The sequence below is a fragment of the Thermobia domestica genome, chromosome 11, assembly GCF_964235325.1.
Source record: "Thermobia domestica chromosome 11, izTheDome1.hap1.1, whole genome shotgun sequence".
Lineage (NCBI taxonomy): Eukaryota > Metazoa > Arthropoda > Insecta > Zygentoma > Lepismatidae > Thermobia > Thermobia domestica.
The window spans coordinates 140,974,709-140,994,596 of NC_137464.1; the positions used below are offsets into that span (position 1 = coordinate 140,974,709).

Consider the following 19,888-nt stretch of genomic DNA (forward strand, 5'->3'; position numbering starts at 1 on the left):
AGTTGCGTAGTGTGCAATCTACTCGGGCTACTATGCTGACATAATTATGTAATCTGATGGGTACCCCATGGCCAAAACTCCCCAGTTGAATAACTAGTGGACATACAAAAATAAAGATAATATTCTTCGTTGATATAGAAAACACTTTTTGTTCCCCAAATCCTAAATTTAAGTTCTGGTAATGAAACATTGTCGACTCGGGAAAAGATTTTTCTAGTGTGGCAGTGAATGTATTGAGATGGATTAGTGATGTTGTTGGAGAGATATTCATACCAATGCTTGAGGCCATTAACACAAATGAATCTGAACTTGAACTAACTTGTATATTTGGATGTTTCAAGTGACCAGCTGATGCATTTTTCTATATCTTGATGATATACACAAATAGTACACTCTGAATTTGCAAGATTACAATTATCGCGCTCAATGTGTAAAACATCTGAGAATACGATTTGAGAAACAGTCATCCTGGTCTCCGTGAAATTTCTCCAGATTTAAATTCATTTAAAAATCTTTGTGACTATTTATAGGAGTGGGTGAAATGTACAAATAGAAATCTTCGCATTTGATTCGAATATCTAAAGGGATTTGATGTGAAAGTTGATTCATTTCGATGTGCCATACCTGCAAAACCTAATGGAATCACTTCCCAATAGAATCAAGGTTGTAATTTCAGCCAAAGGAGTGCTATCTAGTACTAGGTAAGTTCTATTGAGGGTAACTAATTTTTGTCTCGAGTGCTTACAATTGATTAATTGATTGGGAGTTTAATGGAGACGTCAGCAACGAGGCTATCTGTACCCGTCACGATCAAAATACATGCTGTAAATAAAAGTTTAAAAAATTAAAGAGGAGCGACCAGAGGCATAGAGAACAAAGCCATAGTCTAACCTGGACCGGATTACACTACCGTATAAACGAAGCAGAACACTACGATCGGCACCCGACGTGTGGCGGGATGCCCACGCCAATTAATGGTCAAAGAACAAACCCAGAAAAGGGGCCGTATCAACAAACGACAAACGATTGTCATCCACATACTGCGATATGTACGGTAGTGTGCAGTGTCAAAGATAGACGCAAAGTATTAAAACGTTCTACAATTAACGTACACTCATGCCCAAAATTATTGTCGCATGTCTATAAATATGTTGTTGTAGGAATATAATTTGATAACGAATTCGCCTGCTATTTCTTATAATGTTAGTATGTGTATAATCGGCAAAGACTGTATGTGGCATATTTCATGTCAAAGGAGCATTAAATAAGAACAATAAAACGAAAATAAAACTTTTTTTATCTATTTAGCCACATTTTGTTTTACTCATCCAATTTTCGTATTTATAATTCTTTTCCTATGAAATTTACCACAAATATACATTTCCCGATTATAAACCTGGCATCAGTATTAAAAGTGCCCTGCAAAATCATTATCAAAAAATATTCTTAAAAGAAGACAGCTATAGATATGCGACAATTATTTTGGGCATGAGTGTACATACCGTACATAGAAATCTATTTCATATTTCTTACGAAGGGCAGCAACTTCCATACTTGTGAAAGGTATGCGTTTCACAAGTATGGAACCTGGAGCCTACTGGGCCAAGTTATAGAGTGATTGAATAAATATCTTTTAAATTTTATTGTTAGGTCGAATCATTTGTTTTGTTTCTAGTAAACATGGAGGAATTTTATTTGATATGACGTAAAGCATCATAAAACTATAATAAATAATTATACTTACTTTAACATCAGCTACCCATTGATCTTTATTCGGAACTTTGTTTGGCATAAGGAACACATGACTTTCATCGGACTCCAATGACAAGGGCTGCACTGTTTTTCCATCCGGTGTGCGAGAAGTAGTTGCAGAAGGTAAAGCTTGCACTATACATAACTCTAATGCTTTTGCAGCATAATGTTCGACCAATAGATCTATATTCTTGCGTGAAACAGATATTCCACTGTCTAACTCTGCAAGTTCATTTTTCATACCATTAAGTATCTTTCGTAAAGTTCCAAGTCTGGTATTCATAAACATTTCTTCGATTATTAAATGTGGCTTCCATAGTAATTCCCACTGCTCGTATTGCTCTGATTCAGGAAGAAACTTCAATATGTGAATACCACAACGGACTGTTTCGTAATACTGAATTTCATCAATAGAGAGGGTAGAAGTACATTTAGTAAGTAAAGCTGTGATCAGAAATTCTAATGATTGTAGATTATGAAGTGCTTCAACAAGACTTCTGCTAACTGCCAAAATCTTCTGGGCCGGAAGGGCTTCAAACACCTGCAAATGATGATTGTAATTGTACATTAATAATTGTGCGGTCTTGCAGTGCAACTACAGTATAATTTTACAGAGAATCAGATTTAAAAATAGTTTTGTATACGATAATTGTGTAAGCTTTGTTTAATTCTAAAGTACTGAATTAAGCAAATATAACCTACGAAACTAACATGAAGGCTTTAAATATAATAAATACAACAGCATAAACATGTCGTTCATCAATGCACTTGTAGTCGACTTGTCACGACCTTAACTCGTAGGAGTTGGTTGGTTGGTAGAATTGAAATCAGCGTCTCTTTCAGCTCCGAGGCTCCAGAGCACAAGGATCTAGACATACAGTGGGATCCGAACCACCTAAAAAGTTTAAATTTTTCAAGGCTCTCCCGCTGGAAATCGAACTGTGGTCCCAGTGCACTGGCGATGCGTCTATGTCTTAGAAAGAACCTTCGGAAAGTGTTGCATTCTGATTTTCATGAAATTTTGTAGGTAGAGAGTACACCAAAAACGACCGAGTACAAGTTTTTTCTTGTGTGTGGAAAAATTGTTTAAGGAGGCAAATGCTTGCGGAAATTGTTTCTAACCGGTGCTGAAATCCACAGAAACACATGATTACCTGAAATGAACTTCACACAAATAATAATAGACATAAACTGAGTAAAAACGTGTTTATTTTCTTTTCTGCGGGAAAACAGTTAAAGAGGGCACAAACTCCCCTCAAAGCACATCAGACGAAAGTGGTAGTTTTCGCCCATTTTAGCATAACCCCTAAAAGTACACGCATGAAGTCAACGCAATATATAGTCATACATATAGTACAATAAAATATGTGAACACGTAATTGTTCTTGTCTGCGGAAAAAAAACTCTTAAATTGTTAGTAAACAGTGCTGAAATCCAGAGAAAGACAAGAACAACTGATATGAAACTTCATACACAAATAGTAGACATAAATAGGCTAATGCATAAGTTTTATTTTCTATGGAAAAGCAGTTTAAGGGAGCAAATGCCCGTTCGGAAAAACATTTTGGAATCACCTCAGAAATCAAGAAATCATGAATATTTCGAGCATATATAAAGATTTAAAATGTAGGATTTAATGTAAGATTTAAAAAGTCATAACTAACGTCTATTTCCTTTCGCAGCACTGAAGAAAGAAACTCACCTATATTAACAGATGTTTTAGAAATATCGAAATGTATCACAGTGATTTATAATTAGTGAAACTAAAGAAGATAACACGGTTAATAGGAGCATACTATATCTATTAGAAGGGTTTTCTTTTTTAAAAAAATAAATAAAATCTTTGTTTTACGTCCACGATTATGCTGGTTAGGCTAAAGGAGACGGTGATGATGAGAAATGAATGAAATGGTGGAACAAAGAAAGTGGGAGGAAACGGGAGAACCTCGAGAAAGCCCACGAGCACGATGTTTGTCCACCACAAAGTCAGGGTTTTCTTTAATTTACGCTTTGTTAGCCATCATAATCTTCACAGTAACGATAATCGTCTAAGAAGTATTGTAAACAAAGTGATTTTTCGCACCACGTACAGCTCGTAACTACATCCGAAAAACATTGAACCAAATTCTTTTACAAACGAAAAAATAAACATCAAATAGGTGAGGTCTCTACGTTAATCCTTTCGGTATTGTTAGATGCGTTTCAATTGTGTGTATAGTGCTTTGCAATATTCACTCCAGCAATCTAATAGCAGCACTGCTTTTTCTGTATTGTAGGGAAATAAACATTCTCTAATCACGTATGGAAATGTTCCTTGTGAAGTTTTCTGACTATAAGGTGAGGACATTCCGCACGAAAGATACCTAGGTATATATTACGTGGAAAACACTTTCATGCACCCTGCGACCGAGCTCGCCTTTTGGATGAATAATTATGACAACAAAATAGCATCTGCTGATAGGATTGGTTGAATAGTATAACTGTGGGTTGTAGCACTCACGAATTGGACTACTGTTTCAATAGTCCTGACTCCTTTAACAATCCACGTACATCCATCATGCATTTCTGGCTGAAATCCACTTTGATCGGATCGTTAAAATTCTCAACTATACTTAGTGATTTGATCGCAGTTCGAAGTGTTTTTCAGCATCGAAGCAATGTAAGACGTGAACTTACAGCTTAACGCAGGTACCATATAAGCCCTACTGGAACTGGACGAAAATCGTCGGCGCTGAAGATCTGTATGTTAATGTTGTTGCCGCAAGCGAACTACATAAATTGTCTCTAAAACTCCTAAACGATAATACTTTGAAGTCATGCATATGTAATGTAACAATATTGTAATAGCAACGAGGTCCTCAAGACGTCTCATCTACGTCCCATTTATGTCACAATGTCCCACATCCTCTAAAGACATCCAATGTGGGACGCTGGTATCGCCGGATTATTGCAGGTTCAAATGTCCACAAACGACGTCTCGGGGACATCGTCCGTACCACGCCTGTCGAAGTTGCATCGTAGGCCGTCAACGTTCAAAATCGATGCCTAGAACGCCGTAATGAGATAAAATCTTAAAGTCTTATGAACGTCATATGTCGTGGGTTAGGATCATAAATTCAAAGTTCAGCAATGGATATTCCATGAACATTCTTGAGACATCATAGTGGAACATGTGTAAAATTCACTTCAAATTGCACTTATTTATACCAAATGAACTGTATCGGCGGGCAGGGGTCAATAGAGGTACTGCTGAGGTCCATTCGTTCTCTGTCTTCTCTGCCTTCATTCGAGAAAGTAAAGTTGTTTTGGCCCATTTGTTATGTATAAGTTCAAAACAAAGAGGGGGATTCAAGTGTTGTGCTGTTCAAACATTTAGTGATAATAATCTGAAATTCGAGATTGGGTGATAACCGTTTATCTGTGAAGAGTGTATCGTTTCATGATGCGTACTCTGTGTATTGACTTTCAGTTCGTTTTTCTGTGTTGTGTCCAGTGATTCTACTCTTTTCAGTGCTTGAAGTATTCGGTGCCAGATAATTAGCCTTCCTGAAGGCAACTGTTAAACATGGCTCCCCAAATCAAGTGAGATAGCCTCGCTATTACATTCGGACTCACCGCCAAAATCCCCCGGACAGAATTTCAACATGTCAGACGAACATCCTCCTAATGCGCCGTGGAAGTTTCGGTGACTACAGATCACCTTGATTCTTTATCTGCTTCTCCGCATCCTACTACCTACAATTCGTATTTGACTCCTTATGTCGTGCATATCATGGCCATAGATTCTCTTCGAAACTTGAGGGGTAAACACATCCAACTGCGCTTGGGCCCGTTTTTAATCGAAAATGATTGTAATAACCCATTTCGACTTCTTACATCACAATTTAATCAAAGCCACATGTAACATTGCTACGCATGCCAAAAATTACTCAACAATAACATTCTCCGACGACAAGGCTGGACGGAGTAAATCCTCGCCACGCCATTACCGGTATAAGTCATCAAAGGTATGCACTTAGAGTCCATGGCGGAAATACCGACCAATACACAGTATAATGGCATCAATGTTTTCCACGCACGCAGAATTAAATGATTGGAGCGACCCCCACTTTATTCTAATCCCTCAGCGATGGCTGCAGAAATGTAGGGTACTCCCATATAACATACTGCTCAACCGGCCCAGTTCTCTCCTCGTACTTCTATAACCAATTGATTTCCACATTACTGTCGCTTCAAAGTCACGACTTATATACCCTTCGACAAGATCTGCAGATATAGCTACCGTTTTGGACATACAGCTACCGTTACATAAATCTATCAGCATACGGCGAAATTCTGTGCAAGCAAATTCCTCTGATCAGTGTATCAACGCTCCAACTTGTCTTCATTGCGTGTTGGTCTCAAACGCCAGTACCAACAACGGCTACAGAAAATTATGATCAGATATAAGATTTAATACAGTGAAGCGCAACAATTACACCCTCGACGTTATGCCTATGAACAAACAGTACAGTGAGAACTACGCCAGAACACTTCCTTTTAGTTTCGATGCTCAGCACCAAACACCGATCTCTTAGAAACAACAGTGTCAACGTTCGTTCTCATTAACAAAAACAACAGACCGTGAATCACCACTTGGTATTACCACTCCCATGGAATTCTCCCTTTACTGCCCTGTCTTCTCTTCGACCAGTCTCTACTCTTCGTTCTAATCGGGATTCGCCAAAGGGTAGTGTGCGTTTAAGTGAGTCTACAGCAACTATTCCAGCCTATCAAGATGCACTACTAAATATATAATCCCAAAAGTTCTCAGAAACCACTATAAACCGATTCGTAATGTCTCGTTTGAGTAACTAGTAATCATGATTATCAATTACGTCTATTTGCAGTCGGCGCTTAACAATACTCCCCATATTTAATGATGGTAGGAACAAATTTAATTACAGTCCTACAACAGAACATTCGACAAGCACAAGGAAAACAAATGTCACTGTGGCGCTTATATGCTATATATCCTATCCAACCACCATTCTGCTTCAAGAAACATAGTATTTTCAAAATTTCCAATTGCACCTTTTAAGCTATCAACTTTTTCATTAGGCCCTGTCAGATTACGGTGGGACTGATTTGGGACTGCGACGAGGAATCTTCTACATTTCCTTCAGTGAATTGGAATCCCGATTACTCTATCCTTACTTGCTATTGGGTTCGGTTACTCCCAACACTTAACACACATTACAAGGTGATTCCAATACGAAGATTATTTTGTAGGGCATGCCACAACCAACAAAGTCGGAATGGAACTGCCCTGCAATTGAGCAACTATTCGCTAGAAAATGACTGCACCTATACTGGATTCGCATCACCTCCGGTACAACTCAGTACTTCTAATATCGCCTACTTAGTCCAGAGCTTTATACACAACATAATTGGATGGTCTATGGTCATACATGCGGCACTAATTATTTTCCTAATCTAGTGTAGTTATATCCACCGACCATCTGGCTTGGAACATCTGTTCTCCAACACACTCCCCAAACAACCTCTTCCCTTCCTGATATCTGTTCTCTAATACAATTTTCAAGATATCTTCAAGGACTATGTTACAATAATCATCACTTTGCCCAGTCACTTTAGTGGTACATCTGCGTCTACAACCTGTCGTTCTACCACTGCCACTATTTCTTGGTGGCAAAATGCGTGTCACTACAGCTGCAATTGTTACAGATGATGTCAACTCAAGTATCTCCGAAGTCGACCCAGAAATGATTATATATGCCACCAGGAAGTTCACGCGTAATTGCGATGTGTTCAATAAATAAAGAAAAAAAAGAACACTGGCTGCAGTTTTGTGAACACTGCCTATAGTTTTATCCACATCACGACGATTATGGCATTATATAGGAAGTAAAACACAAGGGTACACTAACAAGCCTTCACCACTGACCCTCAAGGAATACTGGATTATTTGTTTAACGTAATGATCAGGCTCGCCACCTCTTATCAGAACTTCATATCATTTAGAAAGGTTTGCTACCATCAGGTATGCTCCCAGAATGCTATAACATGTTATCTCCCTATCTCGACGGCTTTCACAGAGTTCGCAGCACATTGTAAGGGCATTCTTAGTGTATATTTAATTGGGATAGCTGCGAGATTTTTCGTTCCGTCTCGATAAGGCCAATAGCATACAGATTCTCTCGATTGAAATTTAAAAATAAACGTTCTTAAAAAGAGAAGTACATATAAAAACACGTCAAAAATAAGACATTAGAACAAAACTCTAACACAACCTGGAAACAATAAAACAACAAATAGTAAAATTTAAGATAATACCAGAAAACAAGTCAGGGAAAGGCATCACTAGTCTTAGATCACTGGAAAAATAAAAGCAATAAAACCTAAGCGAGTTAAATATTTCAAACTCAAAAACAGAAGTAAGAATATCATCAACTGAGAGCGCATTATCACTAAAATCCAAATAGAGATTTTTACGTAGCCCTAAGCGTTCTGAGTATTCCGGACATTTTACAAGAATACTCAGTTGAAAGACATAGTTCTCACAATGCGGACAGTCAACCCCGTGCTCTAAATAGGAATGATCGAGATGATAATGTCCGATACGCAATTGTGTAAGGATCGCTACATCTCGGCGATTTGTACGCGACGTCTACGAATTACCTACAGCAGGTCTGACTGAGTGAAGCTCATTTTGGTTGCAATCCATTTGCCAGTGAGAGTACATCTCTTGGTTGAAATACCTACTCAGATCAAAGCATGGCAGAGAGTGTTCCCGTGCAACACTGAAGTTCTTAGAGTTTCGTTGAAGGTTAAATAAAAGTACAGCACTATCCGTGCTTCGTGCAAGTGTAAGTCTGCAAAGCGAAGATAAATATTAAAACATGCTTCCGGCGATTTAACTCGTACTATTTTACAAGTTGCTAAAACATACAATAAATGGATCATCATATGTATTCTGCCCTTATTGGCAGGTCACTTGCCGCGGCTGAGAAGTTCCCATGCTCCACGGTCTTTCGCTAACCTCTTCGTCTTCACATATAATCTTTCTGTTTTAATATCGTGCATTAATTCTAGCCTCCTTCGACCTCTTCCTCTCTTTCCTGCCACCATGCCCTCTGGCACATCCCCCGTGATACAGTTTCTTCTCCGGCAATGTCCCAATCAGTTTCTCTTCTTCTTCTCAACAATACCTAAAAGTGTTCTTTTCTTCTCCACCATTTCTAACACCCTCTCATTCGTCTTCCGCTCGACCCAACCAATTCTTTCCATTCTTCTCTATACCCACATTTCGAAGGTTTCCACTTGTTTTTCATCACCTTAACGTAATATCAATGTTTCCGCCCCATATAGTACAATATTCCACCTGAATCTTTTTCTCAACTCTTTATTCAACGTCCCACAAAACAGACTTTTCTTCCTCCTAAAGGCTTCTTACGCCATTCCTATCATTGTTTTATGTCACGTACGCACTTCATGTCATTACTAAGAATACAACCTAGATATCGAAAACTATTCACTGGTTCTATTTTCTTCCCTCCCACTTTTATACTTGACACAGAGCGCTTCATTCCAATCACCACGTCTTTTGTCTTTTACTTAACAAAATACATGAAAGTTCGTCGAGATCGTAATACGGCAAATTACACTAGTCGACAAAAAAAAAAAAAAAAAAAAAAAACTTTTTCTCTGGCACACAGAAGAAAATACCTGATTCTAATAGGAATTTTCACGTAGAATTCGAATCTGCAATCAGTTTTACTCCATGACCCTCAGTTTTCCCGTGGCAAAGGGATTTTCGGGAAATTTCCTTTTTTTTTTTTTTTTTTTTTACAATTTTCACTTTTGTAACTCGGGTATCCTTAAATATAAAATTACACAAGTTATATTATATGCTAACGCAATTAATACTTAGTAACCCCTCTAAGTTTCATAAAAATCGCATTACTCTTTCTAGAGAAATAAACATATTTATATAAAAATATGCTATGTTTACTGTTCATTTTACCATATTCATTAGTGCAGATAAAATCACATATAACTTCCACGAAAATTACAATATAAGCTGGGTTTATACCTCATTGGATTTGAAATAAAACATATTTTCAATTATGTATACACCATGTCACCAGTTTTTGTATGAGGGAATTTCTACAGGGATTTTGTTGGAAATTCCCTCCAAAAAGTAGTTTATAAGATTTTTTGTCTTAACTTGCTATTTGTATATAGTGATACAGAAACAGAAACTGCACTAAAACATAATTTTATATCTACTTAATAAATAATACAAAAAAGTGAGTGGTATCTTCTTAATAAATAAACACTTACTTACCTTAACTAAAATGTTTTAGTTCTCGACTTTCTTCTGTGTTTGGCTTCTGGAACATCTCTTTTCAGTGTCTAACAGTAATCAGCTAGCATTTGTGAATTCGACTGTCCCTGGTATTTCATCTCCACGGAGGAAATGTCCTGATGAAAACGTTCCCCATGGTCATCACTAACAGCACCAAGGTTTTCAGGAAAGAAATCCAGGTGGAAGTTTAAAAAGTGAACTTTAAGGGACATGTTGCAACCCATTTCTTTGAATGACTGCAGGAAATCATTCACAATTTCACGTTAATTTGGGGCTTTCTGGTTTCCTAAAAAATTCTCTGTTAAACATTTAAATGAACGCCAAGCTGCTTTCTCAACCGGAGTTCAGAGATCCTGAAATTTTTGTCACGAATCAAACATCTCATATGGGGGCCTACAAAAATCCCTTCCTTGATTTTAGCGTCACTAATCCCAGGAAATTTTTCCTTGAGGTAATAAAATCCTGCATTACTTTTGTCCATTGCCTTAACAAAGTTTTTAAAGAGCCCCAACTTTATGTGAAGAGTAGGTAGAATTATTCTATCAGGTCTCACCAGTGAGGAATAAACAACAATCTTCTGTTCAGGAGTTAATACACGCTTTGGCCATTCCTTCTTTATGTAATGTTCCGCTTTGTTCCTGCTGTCCCATTCGCAGAGGAAACAACAATATTTCGTATAACCAAGCTGCAAACCCATTAACAAAGAAGTAACTTTTAAATCACAGCAAACGGTCCACTTGTATTTCTCATACTGAATTCTTTCTAACACTATTTTGATGTTTTCATAGGTTTCCTTCATATTAGTTGCATAAGCCAAAGGTACTGAAGGAAATTTGTTGCCACTGCGCAAAAGGACAGCCTTCAAACTAGTTTTGGAAGAGTCAATAAACAATCTCCACTGTGTACTTATATGTGCATGTCCGAGTGTATCCATCACAGCACAGACATTATTACAACACACTAAATCATTTTCTTGAGAATAGTAGTTTTGAAACTCTGTATGAAGTTTCCAAAAATACACACTTTAGTGTCACGATGAAGCAGGTTCCAGCCTTTAAGTCTAGAAGCAAGAAGTTCTGCCTGTATCATGGAAAGTTTTAAATTCCGTACGAGGTCATTCAGTTATCAGATGGGGATCCATTGTAGATGTGCTTCCTACATAAGTAGAATCATCATCTTCATTTGGAACTTCAGTAGTTGCCTTAAGTACGTAATTCTCATTTACCGTTCGGGCCGCGGTGGATCAGTGGTAGAGCGTTCACCTCTGGTGCATGGGGTCGCGGGTTCAAACCCTGCTCCTGCCAAGTGAACTTTGTGGTGGACAAACACCGTGTACGTGGGTTTTCTCGGGGTTCTCCCGTTTCATCCCACTTTCTTCATTCTACCATTTCATTCATTACTCATCATCACCGTCTCCTTTAGCCTAGCCGGCATAACCGTGGTACGTAAAACTCAAAAATTTCATTTCATTTCATTTCTCATTTACCGTAAGATGAGCAGGTGGTGCTGGTACAGATAATTCTGCACTGTGTGGAACTGGACTAATTACTGATGGCAGTGACGTAGCACATTTTTGCGCCCCCCCCCCCCGCAAAGTATTGTAAAGCCGATAGTTATGGCGACAATAATAAAAATGCCTTTCGGCCAAACCTACAAGGGGAGATAGATTGTAAAATTTTACAGGGGAAAAATGTAATTGATTTGAATGTAACTCATGTTATGCAACCCGTTTGACAACTAAGGAGAGAGTGGTTGCCGAATGGAAGGGATAATTACTTGGGTAATTTTTCGAGGGATTTTCGCTCGTTATCCGGGCTTTTTATCAGGCCGGCTTTCAAGTGATTTATAACCATGGTTGTGAGGTATATGGACCATGAAACGTTAAACTGTGTTGAAATAACTGTAATATACAAGTTTAGATGGGTTTTTTTCGAAATATAAATATAAATATAAATATAAATAATAATAATAATAATAATAATAATAATAATAATAATAATAATAATAATAATAATAATAATAATAATACATGCACTTTCTACTTACAATTAATCTTGAACTTTGAAACGTCTTTTTCGTGCAGCATTCTTGCGAGCAAAATCTTCCACTAAAGAATGCAGATTTAACTTGCGTGCTCTTTCAACTTCGGTGCGTATCATTCTAAGAGATGACAAACGTTCCTGCATCATCGAACTGCGCACATGGTTCTTAATTAATTTTAGTTTTGAAAAAGATCGTTCTGCTAAAGCCACCAATTTCAACGCCACAGAGACCTCAGGAATACTGGAAATAATCACATGATTGTTAATAAAGACCAATTCCGCAAAATCTTTAACTGTTCCCACTTTTAAGCATTTGATATCATTTCGAAGTACACTACGAGTCATAAGTAACTGATGAGAGAATTCTGAAGAAATATCATTCGGATAGCTCACTACAAGTTTTTCCGCCTTTAAATAGAGTTCCTTGTCACTACTGTTCACTAGAACACTGGGTTGCAAACACTCAAATTTTTCAGTGATGTTCATCATGCTTTCAAACCTGGTCTGTAATTGACCCAATACAGTATCCAAATAACCATAGAAAACATTAATTCTGAAATATTCTTCTGAATTACTTAGTCTTTCATCCTCACATAATTCGTCAAAAAACTTTTTTGCTTTACTTGGACGTTTACTTGTGAAACAACATTCGATCCCCCACATTTGTGCCATTTCTTCGGACTCTTTCTTCACTTCGTTAAAAGAATTCCCTAATTATTTAGTGAAATAAGTGTCTCACCCAGTAATTTTGTTACAGCTTGTACATCTTCATTTGGTGACTGCATTTTTTTTTTTTTTTTCGATACGATGGTCGTCGTTTCTAAAACTTTATGTTGTACTACCACTTGAATTACAAACTCGTAGGATTCCATTTGTTTTCTTAAGGAAATTGCATCGTCGCGTTCCTCTGATTTGTTTGATGTCACAATTATGTTGCTTAAAGCCTTCAGAATTTCTCCATAAGGAAAACGGGCAGCTAACAACGCGTCGTAAGCTGATGGACATAGTCTTTTAAGAGTCGTGGCTTTGTTATTAGTTTCTAGAAGTTGCCATCTTTTAATACTGGAACTAAAAAATACATAAAGTTTTTCAAGAATATTATAAAAGGATGTTATCTGCGGAGTTTTAGCTGCGTCTCTTAGCACTAGATTCAAGTTGTGAGCAGCACAATGTACATAACTGGCTGAAGGCTCATGTGTCTTGATGCGCTCTTGCACTCCCGAATACACTCCGCTCATCACTTTCGCCCCGGCGTAGCCCTGTCCCCTGCACTGTCTTATTGAAATTCCCTTTTCTTCAATGAATTGTAAAATGAATTTACTAACAGGGCTCAGAATATGCGCGGTTCAGTTTTTCCGAATAACATAACCATTGTCGTGGGATTTTGCCGTGTTGCGTATTTTGAAAATAATAATCGGAAGAGAAACATCTATTTTTCTCGTCTCTAATAAAAGGACCGGATGGTTTGCAGAGACCATAACTCAAAATGCACTTTTTTAAGTTTGCTAGGATTTCGAAATTAAAGTTACCTTGATCGTTTGGATATTTATGAGACAAATCTAAAGCTTCAGCAGTATGATCAACACTAGTTTGAGAAGTGGAGGGGAAGGAGGAACTGGTGTTGATTTCGGTATGTTTGTTATCCGAAGGACAAGAAACACTATGCTCACTTCCCATGGGTTCACATTCCATATTTTCAGACACCTCAAATTCACAAACACTCTCAGATTTTTCATCTTGTAAAGTTTCTGGTGAAATACGTTGTTCACTTTCTTTGATCACTGAAAAATGTGAAGAAATTTTCGGGATGCTTTTCAAAAAACATCCCCTTGTTTTTTTTCTTTTTTTTCGTTTTGTCGCTCCGCTGAGATACACACGTTTACTGGACATAGTAATTGGGCGGGGGAGGCACTACACAGGGGAAAATCACAGCCTGTGATTAAAAAAAAAGTCACACGTAAGATATCACACTCACCACTAGAAGGAATACTGTTAATCTATAATGCAATTCATTTCAACACAATATCACACACAACTACCACTTTGCTGCTTGTATTTGCTTGACGTCCTACCAACAAGCAAGGCTTCTCGTTATGAAATGCATTTCACATGGTCAACATATTATTACCTTTTACCCCTTTTCATTGCATTTTCAAACTCTCTGACTCATCCTAGGTACTGTTCGCTAGTTATAGCTGAGAAGGAGGGACACGGAAGAATGTTTTTAGTTTTCTTCTGCCTGTCACTGGTGACTCTCCTCAAAATAACTTAGCGACCCGCGAATGACAACCATTAAGTTGAAGGGGTGGGGACACTTACTGCTCATCTCTGAATTCCCAGCCTAGCAACCTGCTAGCAATACATGTGTACATAAAGCGTAACGACAGTCAGTTGGGGGCCCCAAAAGCCAAAATATTGAAGAGGGAGGAGCAAAAGAACATTTTTCTGCTGCGAAACTGAACTAAAGTTCAACGTACTTGTTGATGATTTTTTTTTTTTCAAAACCGAGAAGTCTTTGTGGCTTGGAAATCACGATGTACACACAAATACACTCAAATGTTTGCAGGTGGAATTATTTAGTGGAAGTAAGGTTGAAGTTCTACTTCTTTAAATCTTTATTCGTCGCAAGACTTCCGGGCCCCCTATACCTCGGCCCCCCCGCAACCCAGGCAGTGGCTACTACGCCACTACGCCACTGGCTGATGGCAAATTAGGGTACTGTACTGTGTGCTTAGATTTACTGGTTATTCCTTTTATCTGTGTCATACAAAAGTAGCAGTCTGAAGAATGATCTTTTGGTTCCCTCCAGATCATCGGTACTGCGAAGTTCATGTTTCGTTCACCATTTGCCCACCCAGTCAGACGTTTCACGCGAGTACAACAAATGTAGTGAGGACCCCAATACTTATCTTGGTCTCCTACACAGCAACCAAAATATAACTGATAATACTTCCTCACAAGTGGAATAAAACATCGACGTTGCGATTTAAATGTCAGCTCCCCACATACATAACAGAAATTGTCCGGGTGATTAACACACTTGCTCAGCATCTTGTATCCTGTAAGGTATCACACACACATACACACGCGAATCAATCATGAAGCAGCACGAAAGTAATCTAACTCAGTGCATCACCACACAACACAAAGTGTTCGAACTCCACAATGCACAAACAGTTCAACTTACACGCGGCCACATCTAAAACACGTCCAGCTTGGACCGTCACTCAACGCTACTAATAGTGTAATACTCTATATACATTGACTAATAGTCATCAGGCTACGTGAGTCATCAATTTTTTTATGCATTGTTGCCAGATCAAAATATTAAAAAGTGACTTATTTTCCACAAACAGCATGCATGCATTTGTGTTTGTATTTGAGTATCCATCTATGTGCAGACAATAATACGTCAACGTTAGGTTTTGTGTTTGGTAAAAGTCTTGCATAGTATATTCTTTATTACCTATAAATAAACACAATAGTTTATATCTCTAGACAGAATAATGCGATTCACATGAAATTAACATTATTTATCAAGTAGACATAAAACTATGTTTTAGTGCAGTTCCTCTCTCTGTATCACTATACACAAATAGCAAGTTGAGCCAAAAATTCTTATAAAGTACTTCTGGAGGGAATTTCCAACAAAATCCCTCTAGAAATTCCCTCATACAAAAATGGCGACATGGTGTACACATCCTTGAAAGTATGTTTTATTGGAAGCCCAATGAGGTATAAAACGTGCTTATATTGTAATTTTCGTGGAATATATGTGATTTTATCTGCACTAATGAATATGGTACAATGAACAGTACATATAGCATATTTTTATATAAATATGTTTATTTCCCTAGAAAGAATAATGCGATTCTTATGAAACTTAGAGGGCTTACTAAGTATAAATCATGCTAACATACAATGCAGTTTGTATGTTTATATACCTAAGGGTATCCGAGCTACAAGTACAAAAATTGTAATAAAAAAGGGGGAAATTTGAGGGGAACTTTACCGAAAATCCCTCTGTCACCGGGAAACTGACAAGGAAGGGTCACGCAGTGGCTCCGCTGAGATCCGAACGAGACAAATGTGTTTTCATTTGATATGTTATAACTAGATGGATCCCAAAGTTATACGTGCCACCGAGCGGAATATCGTGAGTTACAACATATTTTGTAATGTAAGAACTACAAAGCTGGCAGAATATTTTGACCGAATCATTTGTTCGGAAACGGTTGGGTAAATGGAAAACTCGGATAATATGTATCCCGTCATTTTCAAGAACACACTTTTTCGGATAAAAAAGTTTGCCCAGGATCCTCGCAGGGTCCCACATGGGGTCCAACTCAAACTTTTCAAATGACAGGAGGGATTAAGTAGCACATCGTTTGAAAGCTGTTGCAAAATGAAAGAAGATGCAGCAAGTCTCGACTCTCTACGACAACCCTGTGCAAAATGGCGGAGGGTCAAAATGTAAACAAAAACTTAATTGAAAAGTCAATGGTCACCCCTATAAATCGGAAACGGTGAGAAATGTGAAAATAGGAAAGGAAGTGTGGCATTATTTTCAAAGTACAACAATTTAAGGTAAAACGTCTTGTCCAAGGGTCCCCACATGGTCCCAGATGGGGTCCAACTAAAAAGTTTCAAATGGCAAGTGGGGTTAAGTAGCTCATCGTTTGCAAGATCTTGTTAAATGAAAGTAGATGGATCAAGTCTCTACTCTCTACGACAACTCTGTCCAAAATTGCGGCGGGTCAAAAAGTAATCAAAAGCTTATTTGATAAACTATGGCCACCTCGAATCCAAGATGGCCGATTAAAACTTATGTCGTTCATAACAGTACAAATTTAAATCTCTATTTTTCTCTATTATATATTTAGAAACAGTAGGAAGATTAAAGAACAATTGAATTTCGATTCACCTCAACTATAATTTCATTCGGTAACAACACATATATGTTTTGTTTGGTTCCCTCGCCATCATTTACTTTAATATAACGAATATGCGATGAACACACAACTCTGACTTCCTCTAATTTTGTCATACATAGTTCATGCATAAAGGACTTGCTGCACCAGTAGGTGGGTGGCTCTATTGTAATTCGTAACTGCGTATTCGTGGCAGTTACATTTGTATGTCATTCGTTGGTTTGATCGCAATACTCCAAGCAATACCAATATATACAAAAAAAAATCATTTGCAAGATTATCGAGTAGTACCAAACCATGTGTAAGTCATTTCAGTACTTCGAGTTGCGCCAAACTTTGTTGGTTTAATTACAGTATTCCAAGAAATAACATATTTATATACAAACTCATTTTTCACGCTCGCAGCCATATTGGATTACCTCCAACACCAGTGGTTTGAGCTGGACATGCGTTCGATACATACTACGGCATTTTGAACTCAAGACGTTTCGTTTTTGAACATTTCGCATCTTTTCGTCATCCACTGATCAAAATTCATGCCAAATTTGGTTTTCCTAGCTTCAGCAGTTTGGTATGCCTATCCTTTCGATATAGGTTTTAAGCTGTCTCTTGGATTCAAGGTGGCCATAGATTTTCAATTAAGCTTCTGCTTATATTTTGACCCGCCGCAATTTTGGACAGGGTTGTCGTAGAAAGTCGAGACATGCTCCATCTTCTTTCACTTAACAAGAGCTTTCAAACGATGTCCTACCTCTCTTGCCATTTGAAATTTTTTAGTTGGACTCCACCTGGGACCATGTGGGGACTCTGGAACAAGACATTTTCACGTGGTGCTTTGAAAATAATGCCACGCAGTAGAATAGAGGGGGTTCATACCCGTGGGAAAATTTTGGCCTAATTTTGGCCCTAAACTGGCCTAAACCAGTATGTTGCTATGCTAGTATAAGGAAGTATACTCTTGGACGCCTACCAGATGTAAAAAACAAGATAAAACATGCCTTTTTCGTGTTCTTGTCGTTTATTGGCTAATAATTTGAATCCCCAAACCCCCCACCCCTCCTGCGAAGAGCGTAAGCGGAACGTATGTGCTTGTGTAGATCATTCTGTTAGCAGCTGTTGCAAGGAAGAAACGTCAAAAATTTTAAAGATGTCATCGTCAATGAGTTTATTAGATAAGCTTAATAAGCCATCAATGGTACCCTTTACAAAAATGCGAGATTTGGAGATTGGAGTACCATTTCGTATTGTAAACTGTGAGATAATTACAACGGTATATGGTAGGAAGACATGTGTGACATTTGAAGGAGGTGAAAAAGTGATTTTACCTGGACGTTGTACTGAAAAATTGGAAGCAGATAATGGTGCATTATTAACGTATTTACAAAGTGGGAATGTCTGTTTAATATACAAAGGAATGAAGATTAATGTATCTGGACGTAACATGCACGATCTTGAATTTACTGAACTGGTTTACTCATCGTAAGTGTATGGTGACATGTACAAACAAGATGAAACATGAATTTTCCTCTTCGTCCCTCCTCTTCATGCATGCGCAGTCATCTGTATGCATAGTGTCGTTATTCTGTGCTGACCAGCGACTGGAGTAACATGTCTTTGAGTGCTTGTGCGTCAACTATGGATACCAAGAAAGAGTACTTGTTAAATGTTGAATATGGACTTAATTCAATGAAAACCAAATTAATTTGTATCGGACTGGATAGTGATACATTTGAACCAGTGATTCGTGTTGGCAAAGGACTTGTGTTTGGAGTGGAGTTAAATTTGGCAGAGTGGGAGAAACTTGTACATTTAACCCCATTTGTTACGGACTATTTAAATTCTCAAGTGGAAATTACATTTATAAAATCTCTTGGTCGAAAAAACGAACTGGTGGTGCGAAAACTAATGGGTGAAATATTAGTGATGTTAGAGAAGAAAGGAACACTTCATGCTCCTCGAAACACTGTGTACTTAACTTCAAGTGATTGGCTTTATTTCTTGGAAATATTACCGTGTATTGAACATGCTGTGAAAAACAGTAAAGTTTGTAGTGTTGTGCTACGTGAATATTTTGACTTGTGTACAGATACTATTCGTAATCATGTACAATCGCAGTGTCTTACATGCAGAGGACTTGCCGGAATCCATACCTGTGTAGATGAACAGAGTATTATTAATGGTACGAACATTAGTTTTCCAAGTGTCTCTCTTGATAAGAACAGTGATGTGAACATTGATGGTGAACGATTAAAATTGGAAATGAAAGTATTTTGCAAACAAAAACTCATAGATTCAATTATGGCTGATTTATTTGATAGTGTATCGACACAGCCATGGTGGGGGGAAACCGAAACTCAACCTTCGGAGGGTATCAATGAAGTGAACGACTCTTCATAAAGGAGAAATTGATTTGTTTTTTTCATGTATGCTAAACAACGTAATATCAAATGTAATAAACATATATATAGTGAAAAGTGAAATGTTTTATTTGTGTGTGTTTAGTGTTCGTTTCATACACCTCAATATGATAGGATTTTAAAGTTTTTATAAGAAAAAAATCCTAACATTTTTTTCCTCGTATATTATAAGTGATACGTATAATAATAATAATAATAATCATAATGAATTCAAATTCTTGAAATGAATGTTAAAATAAAAATTAGTATTTGAAATTATTATTATTATTATTATTATTATACAACTTTGTCTTAAGTATGATAGGACGTTTTTTTTAATTTTAAAAAAGGAACTAAAATAAATAATATTAAAATTTTAAAAACAAAAGTCCTATC

The 19,888-nt window shown here is 37.5% G+C and overlaps 1 protein-coding gene across 5 annotated transcripts in view; it reads right to left on the reverse strand.

Moving 5' to 3' along the window:
- Positions 1 to 19,888, reverse strand: part of Sptz (zinc finger FYVE-type containing 26 spastizin) — a gene marked incomplete in the record, with an annotated part of 1,794,825 nt that overhangs the window by 538,295 nt on the left and 1,236,642 nt on the right. For all 5 annotated transcript variants that reach the window (XM_081731160.1, XM_081731159.1, XM_081731161.1 and 2 more), the window contains 1 exon segment: positions 1,745 to 2,293. In XM_081731160.1, coding sequence (XP_081587286.1) covers positions 1,745 to 2,293 — 549 coding nt within the window.